Source organism: Chelonus insularis, unplaced genomic scaffold (genome assembly GCF_013357705.1).
Source record: "Chelonus insularis isolate UGA/USDA-ARS -01 unplaced genomic scaffold, ASM1335770v1 contig_568_pilon, whole genome shotgun sequence".
In the NCBI taxonomy this organism is placed as follows: Eukaryota; Metazoa; Arthropoda; class Insecta; order Hymenoptera; family Braconidae; genus Chelonus; species Chelonus insularis.
The window spans coordinates 994,522-1,012,575 of NW_023276647.1; the positions used below are offsets into that span (position 1 = coordinate 994,522).

At 30.5% G+C, this 18,054-nt stretch overlaps 1 protein-coding gene across 2 annotated transcripts in view; it reads left to right on the forward strand.

The window, feature by feature from the left end:
- Positions 1–18,054, forward strand: part of LOC118070309 (uncharacterized) — a 157,836-nt gene that overhangs the window by 126,539 nt on the left and 13,243 nt on the right. For both annotated transcript variants that reach the window (XM_035088848.1, XM_035088849.1), the window contains exon 6: positions 8,832–9,136. In XM_035088848.1, coding sequence (XP_034944739.1) covers positions 9,085–9,136 — 52 coding nt within the window. In that variant the 5' untranslated portion in view covers positions 8,832–9,084. The remainder of the gene's footprint in view (positions 1–8,831; positions 9,137–18,054) is intronic.

Consider the following 18,054-nt stretch of genomic DNA (forward strand, 5'->3'; position numbering starts at 1 on the left):
TTACACTGATAAGTAGATAATTTGAATATTTTTAAATTTATTGCAAAGTATTTGTGAGTGTTAATTGATATTAATGAGAATAATTGCCGAAATAAGTGGATAGGTTGATAATTTTAACGGGTATAAATTTTTACAATTTAATTGGAAGTTGACCGATATTTTTTATTTTGGAGTATATTATTTAAATTTTCTTTTTATGGATGAAAAGATATTTCGGTATACTCGGTATTGAATTGAAAAATTTAATTAAGATGAATTAATAAATATTACAAAATTTATGTATTCAAAGAATTACTTTTATAAAGTTAAAATTTTTTTTTAAGACCCACTAAAAATTCTCACAATATCAAACCTCGCCGAAAATGATTCCCTCGAAATTTATGACGATTCTTAACAATGTCTCGACAACGAAGAATAACTAAAAAAAATATTTTGATAAGTTCTATGAAAATTGTCGGAGTCAATTTTCGGGTTAAAAATAAAAAGGAATGAAAAAAATAAGATGAAAAGAGAAATAAATCATGGATTTGAGAATAAAAAAATGTATTTGGAGCTGTAGAATATATAAACGTGGTTTTGTTGAATGTCACGGCTTAAATTTCATGGGTTTTAGACTCTACATTTGGATACATGTATTAAAGAGTATATATATTTTTCGAAGTGCCGACGCCAATGGCGTGTAGCCCGGTAGCCAGTCCCCATCCCACACCTGCAGGTCAGTCCCTGCCTCTCATTATCCCAACCTGATCTTTCAAAAGATATACCCGGACTTTCGTTATTTACCAGAGGGGGTCAACGATCAGAATTTCTAAAGGCCACTTGAAACTACTCACCTATCTCTTCTCCACTCTTCATCTCTTTTTTTTTTCTTTTTTGACAAAAAGTCCATATCTTTCTTTCTTCGTAGCTTTGCTTGATATTGCATTTATAGAGCGACTTGATCCGTAGACATCAGAGATGACACATATTTTTCGTGGTCCCTTCTTATTCTGTCGATCGTGTCAATTTTATTTACAATGAGACATAGTATTCGAGCTGATGGGTGTATTATAATCCTGCACCTACAGAACACGAATTGATATTAGTCTTCGTCAGCATTTCAAGTTGAATAGCAAAAAAGATTTTTCTAAAATATTATTATATAGGTGATCATCCACATATACATCTACCCCGCAAACACAACTTCATGTATTCAACTGGGTATAAGCATTAAATTTCATTATATAAAGAAAGGGAATGAGAGAAAAAAAATTAATCTCAACATTATAAAATAATTTTGAATTCATCAAGTGTTTTATCGTCGTTTCCCCTTTGAATAATAACGGAAACCTGTCTCAATTTCTTTTTCTCTGTTTCGTTTTACACTCTCATGTCACGCTCGAGAGAGACTCATTTTATTCGTCGGTAGCTGGTACGTATCTTATTCACGGATGATCTAGAGGCCCCGAGAGGAGTCGCATCAAGTTAAAATAAGTGGGGAAAAATGATGGAAATAGCTTCGGCAAGTAGGAGAGTAAGAGAGGCTAAGAAAAATGATAAAAAACAAAGATCGTGCGGTAGTCACTGGTCTAACTTACGACGACACCTCTCACGGATTAAGCCCACATGTGCGATAATAAACTGTTGCGCCGGCGTAACACGCCGTAACCCGTTGGCTTAAGACGATACAGCTGAGGGGCGTGCCGGGTTACTCCAAGTAGAAAGAAGAAAACGTAGGAGATTGAAAGACAAGAGGGACGAGAGTGAGAGAAAGAGGGCACGAGAGAAAGGAGAAAAGAAGAGAATAAGACAAAGCGGATGGTCGGCAGACTTGGTAAAAAATAAAATAAAATAAATAAATAATAATAAAAGAAAAAAATGAGAAAAAAACAACGACGCGAGAGAGAAAAGGTAATCGACCGATCCCGCGTCGTGGCGTAAAACAGGATTCACCGCGAGGATGCGTATATTTTACCAATAGGGAACTGTGCACTTACTCTTTCGTTTCGTCGCTACTGCACACATGTATATTTTGATGCAACGTATGAGGAGATTGCTGTGATGCTGAACACTTGAAATAATAAAACAAAATGATGGATGAAAAAATGAGCTATGCATCATGAGGTTTTCTTTTTTCATAAAAAGGAAATTTGAAGCGCGAATATTGGAATTTCATATCCTCTCAGGAAAATACATCTATTTTTGAGTCTAGTTACGACCAATAGTCCTATAGCAAACAAGATCCTCGCATCTGATTACCATTTTATTGCTCGACCTATTTTCAAGGAAGCCAAGCGAGAGAGTTAAAACTATCTGTATAGAAGGATAGATACATATATATATATATACTAGCTATACAGGAATACAAATCGATGATTCACCGTGAACCACGACCAACACTATGGGCCTCACCATCTCCCTCAAGTAGACATTTTATAATATTTAGCACCACTCTTCTCATCTAAATTTTTCACCAACGAGAATTGATATAATTGTCCTTAAAAAGCTCTGTATTTTATTTAACCATGTTTAAACTTTTAATTGAAATTTACATAATTTCTTCTTTCAATCAGACAAAGCTTCATTGAATGAAAATGATGACAGCTTTAATTAGTTTCTTCCACTTTGCTGAGCTTGATATCATAATTACAACTCGAAAAGCTGATGAATGAAAATCATTTAACACGGAAATGATATTTTATTATTATGTTGTTATATAAGAAAACGATTTACGAAGTTATTAAACATATGCTCGATTTTTTACCCCTGCTGACCTGCGAACAGCAGGGCCAGTCAGACAGGCGACTTCGGAATGATAATAGCTAGTAATCCGTCTAGCAGGTTTAGATGAAGCTTCGTGGTAATTGGTTAGTACCAAGTAGCTAGGGTTGCTGGGGTGAGTCGACCAAACTTTGCTTAAATGAGTGCCTATATAGTAGTAAATAGTATTCGGCATGAGGGGAGGAGATAGTAACCCTCTAGTCTGCTGTAGCCCTAATACAAAACTCCACATATGTATTATATTTCTATACACCTATATACATTTGTATCCGTGAGGGATGTGTAATCGAATAGACTAAAAAAAGACCATATGGCGATTGCAGGTGTACCAAAGGCGATTAGGAACTTATTCATATGAATTTACATTAATGCGCTTGAGTTTACGAGACGTTTACGGGATTTATTATTGCTCGCGTGACTCTTGCTTTTTGTTTCGATCTCCAAGTGACAAAAATCGCAATTATCAGCATAGGTAATTTTACGCAATCATTTTTTCACATTAATTTATGGTGACAACCGTATACTGTTTCATTAAGTTCCATAATTACTGAAAATAAAATTCATCAAAAATCCACTTGAAAAAAATATTAACCATTGAGGATGATGTTTAATTATATCGAATGACCGGCAAGATAGAAAAAGCATTGTTATAATTTAATTTATTGTAAAAATATATTTAGAATATAATATTCATTTTAATTTCGCAACGATAAATTCCATAGTCATTGCCAATTTTTTCTCACGGTTGAAATAAAAAAAAAAGATTTGCATTTAGCTGTGGATGACGTCATTCTTTACTATCATCATTCATCACAATTTATTTACTCGACACCGAGTGCGATACCGTTACATTCCCTCCACCTGCGCTTAATTTCGTACTCTAATTTAAATTTGATTCACCCGTGATAGAACATCACCCGCTGAATATTTTGATGATTATTTCAATTAACATAGATATATATCAGCGATTTTTGAAAGTGATATGTCGTGTAGGATGATCCCAACCGAAAAGTGACACGTGCAATATATGTGGTTAAATATGTAATCGTACATCACTTATTTACATCAGACCATCACGTATGCATAGAAGTGTTAAATTTTCTTCTCTGTTTTTTTTTGTTTAGTTATCAGATGCATTTCTTTTTCGGAGTAAATATTGCCGATTAAAAGCAAATAAAAGCAGATTGATTGTTTTTGATTAGATGGTCGGTGATCTATGGTCAATGTGACCGGAAAAAAGCTCTTGAAATAAAAATCTAAAGGAAATCATGTTATACTTGATCCTTTAATCAATGTAATTTCCTTTCTATCAAAATTTATTTCCGTAACAATTTCTTTCTCAAGTGTATGTCAAATACTTGAGTTTTTATATCAGAGTTTGGGGTATATTAGAGTGACCATATCTGTGGAACAATTCATATCTGTCTTTTTCATTTATTTCATTTTTGTAATAATCTCGTATTTATTTGTCTGCGTATCCATGAGTCAGCTAAATTTCACGGCACATATGTATGGGTACTTAAAAAGATAATCCGATGATCAGACAACCCGTGTAATTAATGATGATGGAACAAAGTGAGTCATATTCTGATTTGTCAATTACCTCGAGAGTTTATTTAACGGGAAAAGGTTCTAATATATTTCCTATAATTACTCTTTGATAAGAAACTTTTGATAAAGAAATGATTAAGGTTCTTTTAGATAATTTATCAGCCATCAATTTGACTCCAAAAAATGAAACTTAATAAATCAAAGGAAAAATTGTTCAACAATGAAAGATTTGCGATTTTTAATTCAAATAATTCTAAAAAAAAATTTCATAAAAGCTTTCTTTTACTTTGTTTTATCGTTATTTACTGTTTATTAAAAATGTAAAAAAATATTAAGACCGGTTTAAACCTTTATTTTCTTCCGTAAAAATAAGATTTGAGGGGTGAAATATTTCATCATGCATAGCAGAGATAAATTGCACACAAGCAGTAAAATCAAACAACACACGAACAACATCTTAGAATTATATAGTAAAGGCAGACAGTAGTGTTTCACAATTTTATGTCCCGTAACAACCTCAGGACCCGGGTTATACTCACATTTATGCTTTATACTCAATATAGTCTATTCTATACTCGTCATCATCATGTCCATCTTACTTTAGAGTTCGAAGTTAAGGCATCACAAAAAAATTTTATTTTTTTTAACTTTTATAGATCGAAATGAAAGCCTGAAAAAAACTGACAAATAAAGCAGTATCAGATGTTTTCAATTAAAACCGTCACTTTTTTCTATTTGTCAGTTCAATAGACCAATCAAAGGCGATTAAAAAATATTTCTAACTCAAAGAAAAAGGATTTTTGAGCTATCAAAACAGAAATAGAGATTGAAAAAAAAAGAATTTTCGAGCAATTATCTTTTGAGGGTGATTAGAGTGAACGGCACGAATGATGGGATTTGATCTGCTAGCAGCTAGAACCAGAGAGGATTTATTTGGAATGAGAGCCATAGGAGTATAAAGGGTACTGCACAAGCGGCATACATGTAGAGTTCACATTACTTACAGTCCGATGATTACAATCAGTGGGCATTCAGAGAAATCATCCTTCCACTAACATAATGGTGTAGTGGTGATGTTTTACTTGACGTTACGTAGTTATGTATACACTTTAACGTATGTATAGTTATAGAACGACGTAAAGACGCCACGTGACCGCAATCACGAACCCGTTTGTGGGTACTTATACAAACTGTTTAACAAACACGACAATTTTGAGATATAATGTGCACTGTGTTATGCGCGAAAATCACATTTTTCTTCATTTTAAAACTTTATCTTGCTATTTATTATGCTTGTTGAAGCTTCAAGCTTGGATTAACATGATATGTAACTTGATTACATAAACCTGAAAGCTTATATTGTGTTTTTTAATTAATTTTCAAGACTATTAACTGAGATTAAAGATTTTATTTTCATTTTTGAATGATTCTCGAGACAGATAAAGTCTAATAAATGAGAGTAATAAATTTTTACAGTCAAATAGAATTTTTGGAAATTCCCTAGCATAAAGATATTTTAGATCAATTTATTTATTTTTTGATTTCTGAGTAATCGAACGAATCAATTCAAAAATGTTTGAGCAATATTACAAAAGAATTGTCGTTTTTTGGAGAAATATTAAATCAATCGAGTCAATGAATAATCAGTTATTAATAATCAATGATCATTTCAATTGTCTAATAAAACCGAAATATTAGCTGTTGTTTATATCGAATAAAATTCACTATCTATTTTTAGAGAATTTATTTCAATTAAATTCTCATTATGAAGAAGCAATAAAAATCATTACTCACTGATTTCAATTTAATTTATAATTCCTATGAAATTTTATTAAATTTGAAATCAGTTGTTGAATATTAAACGTGAAATTGAACTGTAAAATATTCATTAAATCAACAATTGGTAATTTTCTGAATTAAATATAAAATATTTATAGATAAATAATATCTATATACTGTAAAATTAGTGTTAATAAGGGACAATAATCACAGAACAAATCTAGCGATGCTCGTTCCGCCCACTAATGTCATACATGCACACGCACTCATCAGCCTCAACAAAAACACATATAATTTACGAGAGGTGAAAAAAAATATATTCACACACGCAATCTTATTTACATATATAGGTGGAATCGTTAGATGTAACTACAGCATATTACATTTTGTTCTGCGCTTATAATTTCGGCAGTTTTTGCTGCTTACTAACAAGCACGCGCAGAGTTGGATACCGCGCGTGGGTAATTAACAGTACTAATTTTAATTGCTCCACAACAAAGGGCGGATGAGCTAGATTTCCCACGAGGGTGTAGACCAGGAGGTGAATGCAACACCGGTGATGAACGATAATTTTGCTGAATTCTCTTTAATTCCTTCCTTCCTTCCTCTACATTACTTTATTCTTCCTTTTTTTTCTACATATATATGTACTCACTTATTTTCATGACACGAGTAATAAGTGACGCATGCAGACGTAATTTTATGCTACCTTTTGTCTGCTCGGAATAATTTTATTCTCCTTATCTAGTTTTAATTAATCTTTATCAGACTTTTTATTATACAATTTACAAGGAAATTTATCCGAAACGAATTTTCCACAAAATTGTAGATTTTGTAGTTGATGATAATCAATTAAATAAATTTATTGCATTGATTTTTTCCTTAGGTAAAGAAAAATAATTCATGTTAATCAATAAATTTTTTTGACAAGCTAGAGACCTTCCAGGTAAGATAAGTCATTATTTGGAAGAAGAGAAGAGTGCTGAAGGGGAAAGTTCAGATGAGAAAAAATTCTTTTATATTTTTTTTCCTATTATTCTTGTGGAAACGCGTGACTAACCAAGCCAGTCAAACTAAACCGACAAAAATAAAAATATAATTTACTGTCCATGATTTCATAATGACAATAATAACAACAATGATAATAATACTAAAAGATTAACTGTGATCTTTTCTCGAAAAAAAAAAAATCTCAATAAATGTATATCAGTAGTTTATGCTTAATAATGATTAAAATAATAGCTATAAATTATTTGATGAAAAAATATTCGTACTAAACACTTGTGTTTATTATGTATGATAGATGAAAATAAAGCTTTTCGTCTTTACATCCAACATTATGTTTAGTCTTTCCACGAAAATTTTAATCTCGTAATGTCAAAGCCACATAGTAGCTACGACAAGCAAACTACCGGATCATTATTCAATCTGTCATAGCAATATTAATAGTATAACACGTAGATATTGAAGGATTTGCATAATATACATATATGGATATAGAAGTTGTACATGTTTCATTTATTCCCTCCATACACAGTAGCTCAGTTGACATTGCTAAATGACTTTGGTTCTATTTCCTAATATATTTTTATAATTTCATTCTTTTCCAACCCGTTTCATCACCCATGTCACAAATGTAAATTTAAATCGCTATGAATATGTGAAAGTATATCATCATTATACGAAAACCGAATTGAAATATTTTTTTTTTAGATGAATCATCATCATTAGAGACTTAAAAAAAGTGTCAGCATTATAGTTGGGGTGAAGCTCCATTTTTAAATAATTGTTATTATAATTTGAATGAAAAAGAAATTGGATTAAAATTAATTTCAGACTTCTTATCGAAAATACATCATTCAAGTTCAACTTATGCAATATTTAAACATTGGTTGGGGGCATTTCTGTTAGCCGACATAATTAGCACAGTAGTTCAAACCACCAGATCTAAATACTAGAAATTAGCATGACCCGTGGTAACCACTGTCTAGTCACAAAAGAAGCAATTTTTTAATGCGTAGAAAAGAGCCCGGAGTGTCTCTACCTGTATATGCACCAGAGACCAAATGATGACTCATGTTTGTAATGGTATAGAAACGATGATGATGATGATGGGAATGAAAAAGAAAAAAAAATAAAAGTTCAACTCCCCACAAGCTCTTTCTCCAACACTCACCTTAATTCTTTTCACATGTGCAACTTGAGCACTGCTCTTAGTCATCCAAGTTCTCGTTTTTACTGGCTTTTTTCACCTGATTGTAACCCACTGTGTCCCCATTAACCTGCACAATAAGTAACGTCATTTTTTAACCGAAGGAATTATGTCATTTCTTGAGATAAAGTTTTATCGAATCAATCAATGATGAATTCAGATAAAAATAATAATCAATTTTTCTCGAAAGCTTTTTGTCAAATGCTCTTTTTTGTTACTTATCATTAATCAATTTTATATCAGTTGATTAAAAATGGGATATTGACAGTCCCTAGATTTTTTTATATAACAAAATAATTGTGTAAACAAAAGACTAAGGGTAAAATTGGAGCTTTAGTCTTGAATAAAAATTTAATTCAACGTATGAATTCATTTCCCCCAAATAATTCCTATGTTGCTCAGAGCAGAACCACCTTCAGAAAAATGTTAATCATGACAAATCCTTTTCTCAGTACCCAATCCTGACACAACACAGTAATATAATCTAATTTGTACACAAATAGAATAAATATGTCTTTGTTTGTTCCAGGGTTGATCCACATCATCGTTCAGATATGCGTAGTGTGTTACATAAAATTGCAAGCTGAAGCATTCCAATAAGCCATTTTGTTTCCGTTCGGCGAAAGGATATAGAAAGCTTAAAGGATAAGGAACTCGCTCAGCCGGACGTTGCACTCGTAGTATATAGGATGCCGGATCACAAACCAAGATGACGCATCTAACACCGACATGCCTCGGAGCGCAGGTGACACAATGGGGTCGACAACCTGTTTCGTGCAAAGATGCATTTTTATATTCGTCACGACTCGTTTACTCCACCATTAACACACTACTGTAAGTAAGCATTTCCAGTAATTATCACTAAATTATTGCTTTTATTCAGCACTAATCGGCTTTAAAATAATTTACTGTATTACTTACTGATGATTACACTTTTTCTTAAAATCAATGCTATCCGCTTATTATCAATATTGTACTTAACTCAGGGGTTACTAAATTACATTATTTTTCTATTTTTCAAGTCAATAATTTATGGAATAATAAATAATAACGGTTATTGATAAGATGATTCACTCAATGAGTCATCATTTGATTGATAAATTCATTATTTCTTTTTTTGTTTTATTTTTTAATTAAATAATGCTGTTAGAAATGTTTGAATTTAAAACTTACTGATTAGGGAAGACTTTTAAAATACTTTTTTTATCTTTATATATAAAGATGAACCTGTCAAAAAATTGCAGGAAGTATTTTTCAAACTTCAACGTATTTTCGTTTTTCACACGCTTTTAGTTTAGCCTGCGGTGTTAGCAATAATATAAATTGGTTCCACAGAATGTTTTTAAAGTTTGAAGGCATCAAATTGTGTACATCCACTTGATTAAAAATTCATTTTGGACATTGATTGTAAAAAATTCGATCTTTCAGTGTATCTACGATACTAATAAGTTTTTCAAGAAGTCAATTAAAGGATGTTGTTGGATAATTTGACATTACTGAAACACAAAAGGGTTAAATTCTTTCCAGTAAATATTAAAAATTGATTCTTCGAATGATTTTTTTCCATATTCATCAGACATTAATGTAATGACATGAGAAACTGATGTAAACATCATAAATATTACATTTACATAAATTACCAATATATTTTATCCACTCCAAAATCATTCTTCGATACAATACATGAATGAAATCCCCTTAAAAAGAAATTACAAAGAATAATTGATACTATTGAGTTTAAAAAAAAAATCAAACAACAATGACCTAATTTTTAAACTTTTTACAAAGCAAAAATGGAATTAAAAAAATGGAGCAGAAAGTGATGGTATCAATAAAATGTTGTCAAATTTATGTGTATTCATTTGGAGGTTTTATACGATATTTACCTACTATTAAGTACTACTTGGTGTTAAGCTCAAGCTGAAGCTGCAATTTATCATTATTTTTGGTTTGCCATAATCTGAGTGTTCACGCCCACCGATTACCCACAATACCGGTATGCCTGAGGCAATTTCCCATACGGCAAAACCGTAGGGCTGATATCTTTTTTTAAACTTTTTTCTCTTGGGACATTTGGGGGTTAGTGCAAAGGTTTATTAAAATACTCACGATACCCACATGTATAAAAGTATACACAAAACTCACCAGTCACGTTTGCTAAATAACATACCTGTGATTAACTCTTAGGTCAGCTAAACCTACGCTATTACCACTGTTTTTATTCCTCCATTTTTTCTTGTCCTCCTTCTCGCTCTTTTTCTACATATAATACCTTCAAAACCTATTTTATTACTTTGAGTTCAATATTTTATCTACAACAAATTGTTTCGTCACGATTAAATCTATATATAAAATCACGTTTCAATAGACGAGAAATTACAAACGATAAAAAGCCAACAAAAGACGTGTATACAAGTGAATTGAATTTAAAAGGAAGAAAAAAAGTCAAGGAAATCTGATGGATTCAAGCCTGCTTCGTGGTAAGACCATCTAAACTCTAAGAAAACGACACTAAATTCCAAGAAATAAGGTCCCAAAAACCACTTGTTATTCTTTGTCCCTGATATTCGTTAGCTGTCACATAGCGGCCGATCCTATAAAGATATACGAGTCTCAAGACAAGACCAGTTTCCACCATTGGGTTCCCTCTTCTTTTTATTCCTTCTTCGCTTAACACCGTTCTTTATTGTAATGTGTACTACACAACTACACACTTTTCTCTAAAAATAATAATATAAATTATCCCGACACATATTACTAAAACCACCAAATTTTGTCTATCTGCATCAGTCTATTCAAAGAAACATAAAACTTGTTTTTCTGAAAAACTTTCATTACAACCATATAGCCTGTATATACCTTCATATATTATATTTCTTTGATATAAAATCGAATTAAGGAGTTGATTTTACATATTTAGTAGGATAATAAATCTTTTATTTCATTTGAATAATAAGGACTACATAATTAGAAGTAGTTTTTTTTTTGTTTAATTATCTACTTAACAATAATGATGGTTAAAATAACCTTAAAAAACAGAAGCTAAAGATCTCTAGACTGATTATATCTTCCTTTTCTTTTCCAATAAAAAAAATGAACATAGAAACTTTTTAGAATTTATTTACAATACTTTTTAGTTGATAAAAAATTTTACAATAAAAAATTAGATATTCTGTCTGATTAAAGAATATTATTTATTATCAGATAAATAAAAAAATAGTAGGAGGATCAAACATCTCTAGTATCTCTCATTGAAAGAAAAATTTGATATTAAAAAGTATACATTACGCCTGAGGAATATGTTCTAGATCAATACATCAGATCTACTTTGTTCCAAATGCTTTTGTTTAACTGAGCAATACCCAACGATGTTGATGATTATCAATAAAATAAATATAAATTATTTACCTATGCTGGTAAACGAGTTCTCACAAATATATACATTAAATTCGGAACAAACAGGTTCGACGAGAAGAATCGGGTTTAGCAAAGCGACCTGTTCAAACTCGCAAGTGCAAGCATATCATATAACACCTGAGATCCCTGATTTTTACAAGGTCTTGAAAAGATTTCAAAAGCAAATTCATCTCCAGTAGGCTGTTGTGTGTGATATTTTCATTTTATTCTCATTATATTCAGCTTTTTCGAATTATTATTTCATGCTCGTTCGTTGCGGTGTAAAGCAACCCCTCGCAATGTGCACGCAATATATCCTCCAGTTACATTGCGCTGGTCAGGATTATTCGCGTTGAGCTTGGGTATTATATTTTCTGTATTGTCGTCGGTCACATGCCTGCTGATCTTGATATCTTGACAACGTCACTTATTCGTTAATCAAACTATATAATATTATAACATATACCTATGGTACATTAAAATAGACATAAATTATTAAAACAAAAGAAAAAGGTTGATGCAATCAGACAAAAGGGATAATAATTAAAGGAAGAGTTTTTCAATGTTCTGATGTTGATAAAGAAATAGTTATTGTAAAAATAATTTATTTAAAGAATAATCGTGAAAATACATATGTTAACATATACATGACTAGCAAGTGGTGGTTGAATAATTAGATAAAAAAAAGTATATACAATACAGTCGTCAAGTTGTTTTTTAAAATACACACACATGTATTATAATTATTGTATGTATCTATTAACTTGGTGATGGATAAATACATATAGAAGCTTCCTCGTTTACGTTTTTGCACATCACTCAAGCGGTTAGAACGTGCTCAGTCGTATCGCAAGACTTGGAGAGCTACTGCATTACTCATACACGTACTTATTGATGATGAGTGGTTGAAAAGTCTATAGCCAGTATGCAAGCAGCTTTACTGTTTAACTGCTTGATATGAGTAGAGCATAAAATCTAAGTAGTACAAGAATATATTAAACATGAATAATGTGTGCAAACGACATGATAGTTGATAGTATTTACATCGAAATAAATATAAACATTATGATGGTGATAAAATCGAGATTCTTTAGTTAATAGGTTAATTCTAACATTATTGCATTGCTTTTTTTGTTCCGATACTTGTATTCCAGATCGTTGCTCTAATGAAAATTTATACATATGTAATAGTTTTTAGAAAAAAAATTTTTTAATTCTACCGTAGTAACTTGAAGATTATTTTTAAAAAATAATTAAAGCAAAAAATTTACATATTTAGAATAAAAATTAATTTTTGGACCTTTTTTTTGCTATTTTTAATTTGATTTAAGACCTGCTACGTAACAATTAATTTTCGTAAGCTTTGTTGTCCTTTGAAATGATGTGAGTCATCGAGTTGAGAAGTTATCTTCAGAAATCTAGCTTTTACTATGCTCAAATGTGTGTACATATATATATGATATCCAAGGGCAACCTCTCATCAGTTGCCTAGCTCACTTCCAATCCACTGGACACATTGTAGTCTCTGTATATATCTAATACCCATATATAAATACATACACACCATATACAAATTTATTTAGCTTTAAAAAAAAAGCGAAAGAAAAAAATAGGTACACAAAGTAATATTACGTGATTCATTTCGCTTTAGTTTCTGAGTAACCTGCCTTAATTCCCGGAAACGATCGGCATTTTGTCTAGATGAGTCAAGAGACAAAATTTCCTCAACAAGCTCACACACATACATACACATGTTACCAACAGGTACTTATACCTATCTTCAAACATGTTTCAAACTCTAAATTGCTCTATTGATGTCATAACAACAAAAAAATTATTAATCAGTGATCATAACTGTTTCGTAATGACTCATTGACGACAAAAAAAAATGTAGGTCACCGAAAAGAGGTAAAGGGATGAGTAATATCAGATTATAAAGTTTGGAAGAAAGTAAAACGCCAAGAAAAATTCAATAATACCATCGCAAGCGTGTTACTCATGACTCAGTATTGCAAAATGGACCAATGGGTAGCTAAAGAAAAAGAGACTGGTGTTGGGATTGGTCAGTCGACATGGCGTGGTCTCAAATCTGTCCAATTATTAGCTATCATATATATGTATATATTAACTGCAAGTAAGTTCTTATAGACTTTCTATAGCTTCTCTTTTATTTGTCTTTATCATGATGCAATTATAAAACTGTTCATATGCATGGTTGAACCTCTAACGGATATTTTATTTATTTATCTGCCACATCAAAACCTTTATTATCTCGAAATTATATCATCGTTTGAAAATTTGTACAATTAATTAAAGTCAGCTTGAGATAAATTATTCTGACGAAAAGGATATATTTTTATAATAAAAATTGTAATTATCGTTAGATTAGTGAAAGTCTTATTTAAATCATAGATTGATTGTTTATAGATGAAAAGATAACACGAATAATTTTACTCCCTAATTATTATATGAGCGTAATTAAATAAGCCAATAATTTTCTTAGCAATATTTTATTGAATAACGATTAGTGGTTGATGATATGTAATTTACAACTGTATATTATTACTGAATTAAACGCCTAATTGTAACTGAATTTCAATTAACAAAACATACCAACAAAGTTGTTGATTATGTATATACAACATCTCATAATGTTAAATACCATCGAGAGGGAGAGTTGATGCATGTTTCATTTTAACCTTGATAATCATACGTCATTGTAATTATCATACTCAGATACTTACATATACCTATATGTTTAATGTGATGCATTTCCAACGATTAGCATCTTTAAAAGAAAACAGTGCTTTGTTACACACGCACGTCTTTATTTTGTACATAAATATTAGTTGCGATTTTCATTACTCCATTATATACTTCAATTAAGTGTGTATATTTACAGCAGCCAGAGGATGTTGGTATGAAAGAGAGAAAAAAGAAGTCAAACAAAAGAAAATTATTGTACTGAAAATGTGTAGAAAAATTTTTGCTGTAAAATTTATATCCGGATGTGATAAGAATCGTCTAGCCAGAGTTATAGTAGTGGTTCTAGGATAGCGTGACGCTTTTATATTTGATGAAAACCACAGAAACGATGAAAGCAACTTGTGGTGTCTACGTGCGTGTAGTATCTTAGATTTGATACGTTATCTATCGTCACAATACGCACTAGAACATTTTTACCACTTCCTCTGCAGCTCGATCATCTTGAAAATTGAATAAATATATCAATAATCTGACCAACTTTTATCATATTCGTTTATGCTATTACGTATCAGCACGAGTGTTAATATAAAACCATTAGTCATTTCGTTACTATCAATGATAATAAAAACAAAAGACAGAGTTAAGAATGTTTGTGAGGGCTTGATAAAATAATGAAAAAAATAGTATAATCGATTAGTTCAACTACTGATATGATAATGTGATATTGGAACTGGATTAAAATCTTAAAAAAAAAAAAAAAGAAATCGACCCGCAGATTTCCTTCTACCGTTTTTCATTGATTTATTATCATTATTTTTTCTTTTCTAACATAATTTATGTGTGTGTACCTATGTAATACATAAAGTAAGTACACCTCATTATATACTGTTATACATGCAACCTCCGTAAACCAAGGACAACACATACACGTGCTGCTATATCTATATAGATATATAACTCACTAGATAATTGTTGCTTTTGTTCACCTCCGTTTATACGCATTTTCTAAACGCTACAGTAATTAACTTTTCATTTGGAATAAAAGTGTTTGAAAAATGTTTTTTTTTTTTTTTACTCTTTTTTTCTAATTGATGGCAACGATTATTTTTTTCGCTTCTGTCAAGTGTGAACAAAGGATTGTCCATTGTAGAAAATTTTTTTTCAGCGTCTTTTTTATTTTTTTCTCTAGTTAAACAATATTTTGACAAATAATTGATAGTTTTAAATTCATTTAAGTGATAAATGTTAAGAAAAATCAATATAATAATGATTGAAAATCATTTCTAGATTTTGGAGTAGTGATGCTCCAAAAATATTTTTGGAGTATTTTTTATTTAATTTATAGCTGTTTATTAAATAAACTAATTTTTATTATTGTAAGTATTTATTTCTAAATTATTTATAACAATTTGCAATTATTAAATAGTTTTTACAGTTTAAAATGAAAAAAAAAACAGTAACATGAATGAAGTTAAACAAAGATTAAATTTCATGTAATGATGCAACATTTTAATGTCTTTATTCAATAATTATTTACAATCATGATTTTTTCTAATTCATTAAATTCAATAAATGTCCGGAAAGATGTTAAAGGCTAGATAACATTCAACTGAATGAGCTGTACAATAAATGCTACGCAATAAAAAACTTTGATAAGAAACATTGAAGTACCTAAAAATAATATGATACTCTGGTTAATGATTGTCCATCAGCAATCAAGTTAATGTGACCCTCAATAACTACAATTCCGGAGGTTGTGTCCGGCTCCAATTTCTAGACTGTAGTGGTAATGTTGTCCGTCTGTAACGTCATCCTCTGGCCATATAATAGTAGGTCGTGTGTGTAGAGTGGATATGTGGGTGTGTGAGAAACTCCGCTAAATCATCAACCTGCCCTTTACTGATCCGCACATATATAAGCTGATATCCTGTGTCAAACTACTCCTATCGGCTATCGGCACGTCACCACTGCAGATTTGCTTTGAGTGATTTGATTGATTATATTCAACTTGCTTAATTCATCACGATAGATTTGCCAATCATAGTAATATCACTTGAGTAATTATAATCAAGTAGTTTAATATCATAAAAAAAGTATCAATAAGATGAAGAACATTGACCTAAAAAGTTCAGATACTTAGCTAAAACAACACAAAGAAAAATAAACGATCCTATGATTAATTACATGTACTAAAGTTACAGTTAATGTATGCTAATGCTAATAGCATATCACATATCAAGAAACAGAGCAGATTGAGTTGAAATATTAATAACAATAATAATAAAAAAGAAAAACGGAAAGGCTATAGAGGAGGAGAGAAGGAAATGAAAAAGAGCTATGAGTCTTCTGGTGTGTAGTCGCGCGTGCTTGTCTACATAGCATGATAATGTGAAGTGCATATCTATCTGTTGAGAGTAGAACGTGCCACTGTAGTTGAGATAGCAGACGTTTTACTTATGTTACTACTGCTTGCGCAGTATCTCGACTATCTGCAGCCTGCTGCATGAATGCACAATTCAATTCCGCAATCATGGATCTCCTTTCTTTATATACATACACCTAATGTTTGTTGTGTTACGTGAATAAGGAAAAATCATGCTAATCAAATTTATATTAGTCGCTTTGCTATAACCTTTGATTATAATTTACTTGTTGGTTCTATCTATCATTTTCGTTATCGATTCTTCAGCAATTGTAGTCATTTTGTTTTATAGTTTTACGGTTACTTGGGTTTAGTGTGTCAATTCTGCTATATAGGGTTTCATTTACATGCAACGACTAAGTAGATATGAAGAAACAATTTGAAGAAAAAAAAATTGATTACCTTCCGTTGGTGAAATATTACATAAATGATAGAGTTGATGATTATTTTATTTGAAAAAAAGATCAAATATTTTCTGTTCTTGAACTCAGTAATATTGAGTTGTAATGTAAAATATTATCTTTATTGAGGAAAATAAAATAAAAAATAGATTTTAGGACAAGTTTATGCATGTTCCTTTTATCATGTTCAGTACTTAGATATCATTCAAGGTCCGAGCTGAAATAAAACAAATTATAATTATAATTACATTAAAGAAAGATTAAAAAATTTTTTACCAAGTTTTTAGTTTTTTTTTTTCTTTTTAAATAAATAAAAGAAACTATCGTTCTTTAATCAATATTTATACTCTGCTATTAATTACCAATGAAATAAAATTATATACTCTTTAATCATCATTTTTTTTTAAATAAATAAATTTAATGAACCACTTCTCTACAATTTTAATAAAAGTAATTGCAAATCAGCAGAATGTAAATTCTACTCAACAGCGTTTCATAAATACAAGGTTTAGATTATATTATCAATAATCATCAATTAGTTTGATAACAAATACAATTTATTAGCCCATGGAAATAATCAATTTGGAATACAGATAAAATATAGTTAATGATTTTTTGATTATCAAAAGTATGATTATTAATTAACAGATCTTTTAGTAAATATGAAATATCACTCATTGACTTGAAGCATCAATTACAATGTTTACGTCGTGATGATATACACATGAACACTTTGAATATTAATAGTGAAAAATTTCTCTTTCATTTATGAGAAATGATGCATATATTATAATTTAATAATAACTAACAAGGTATATAGACGTCAA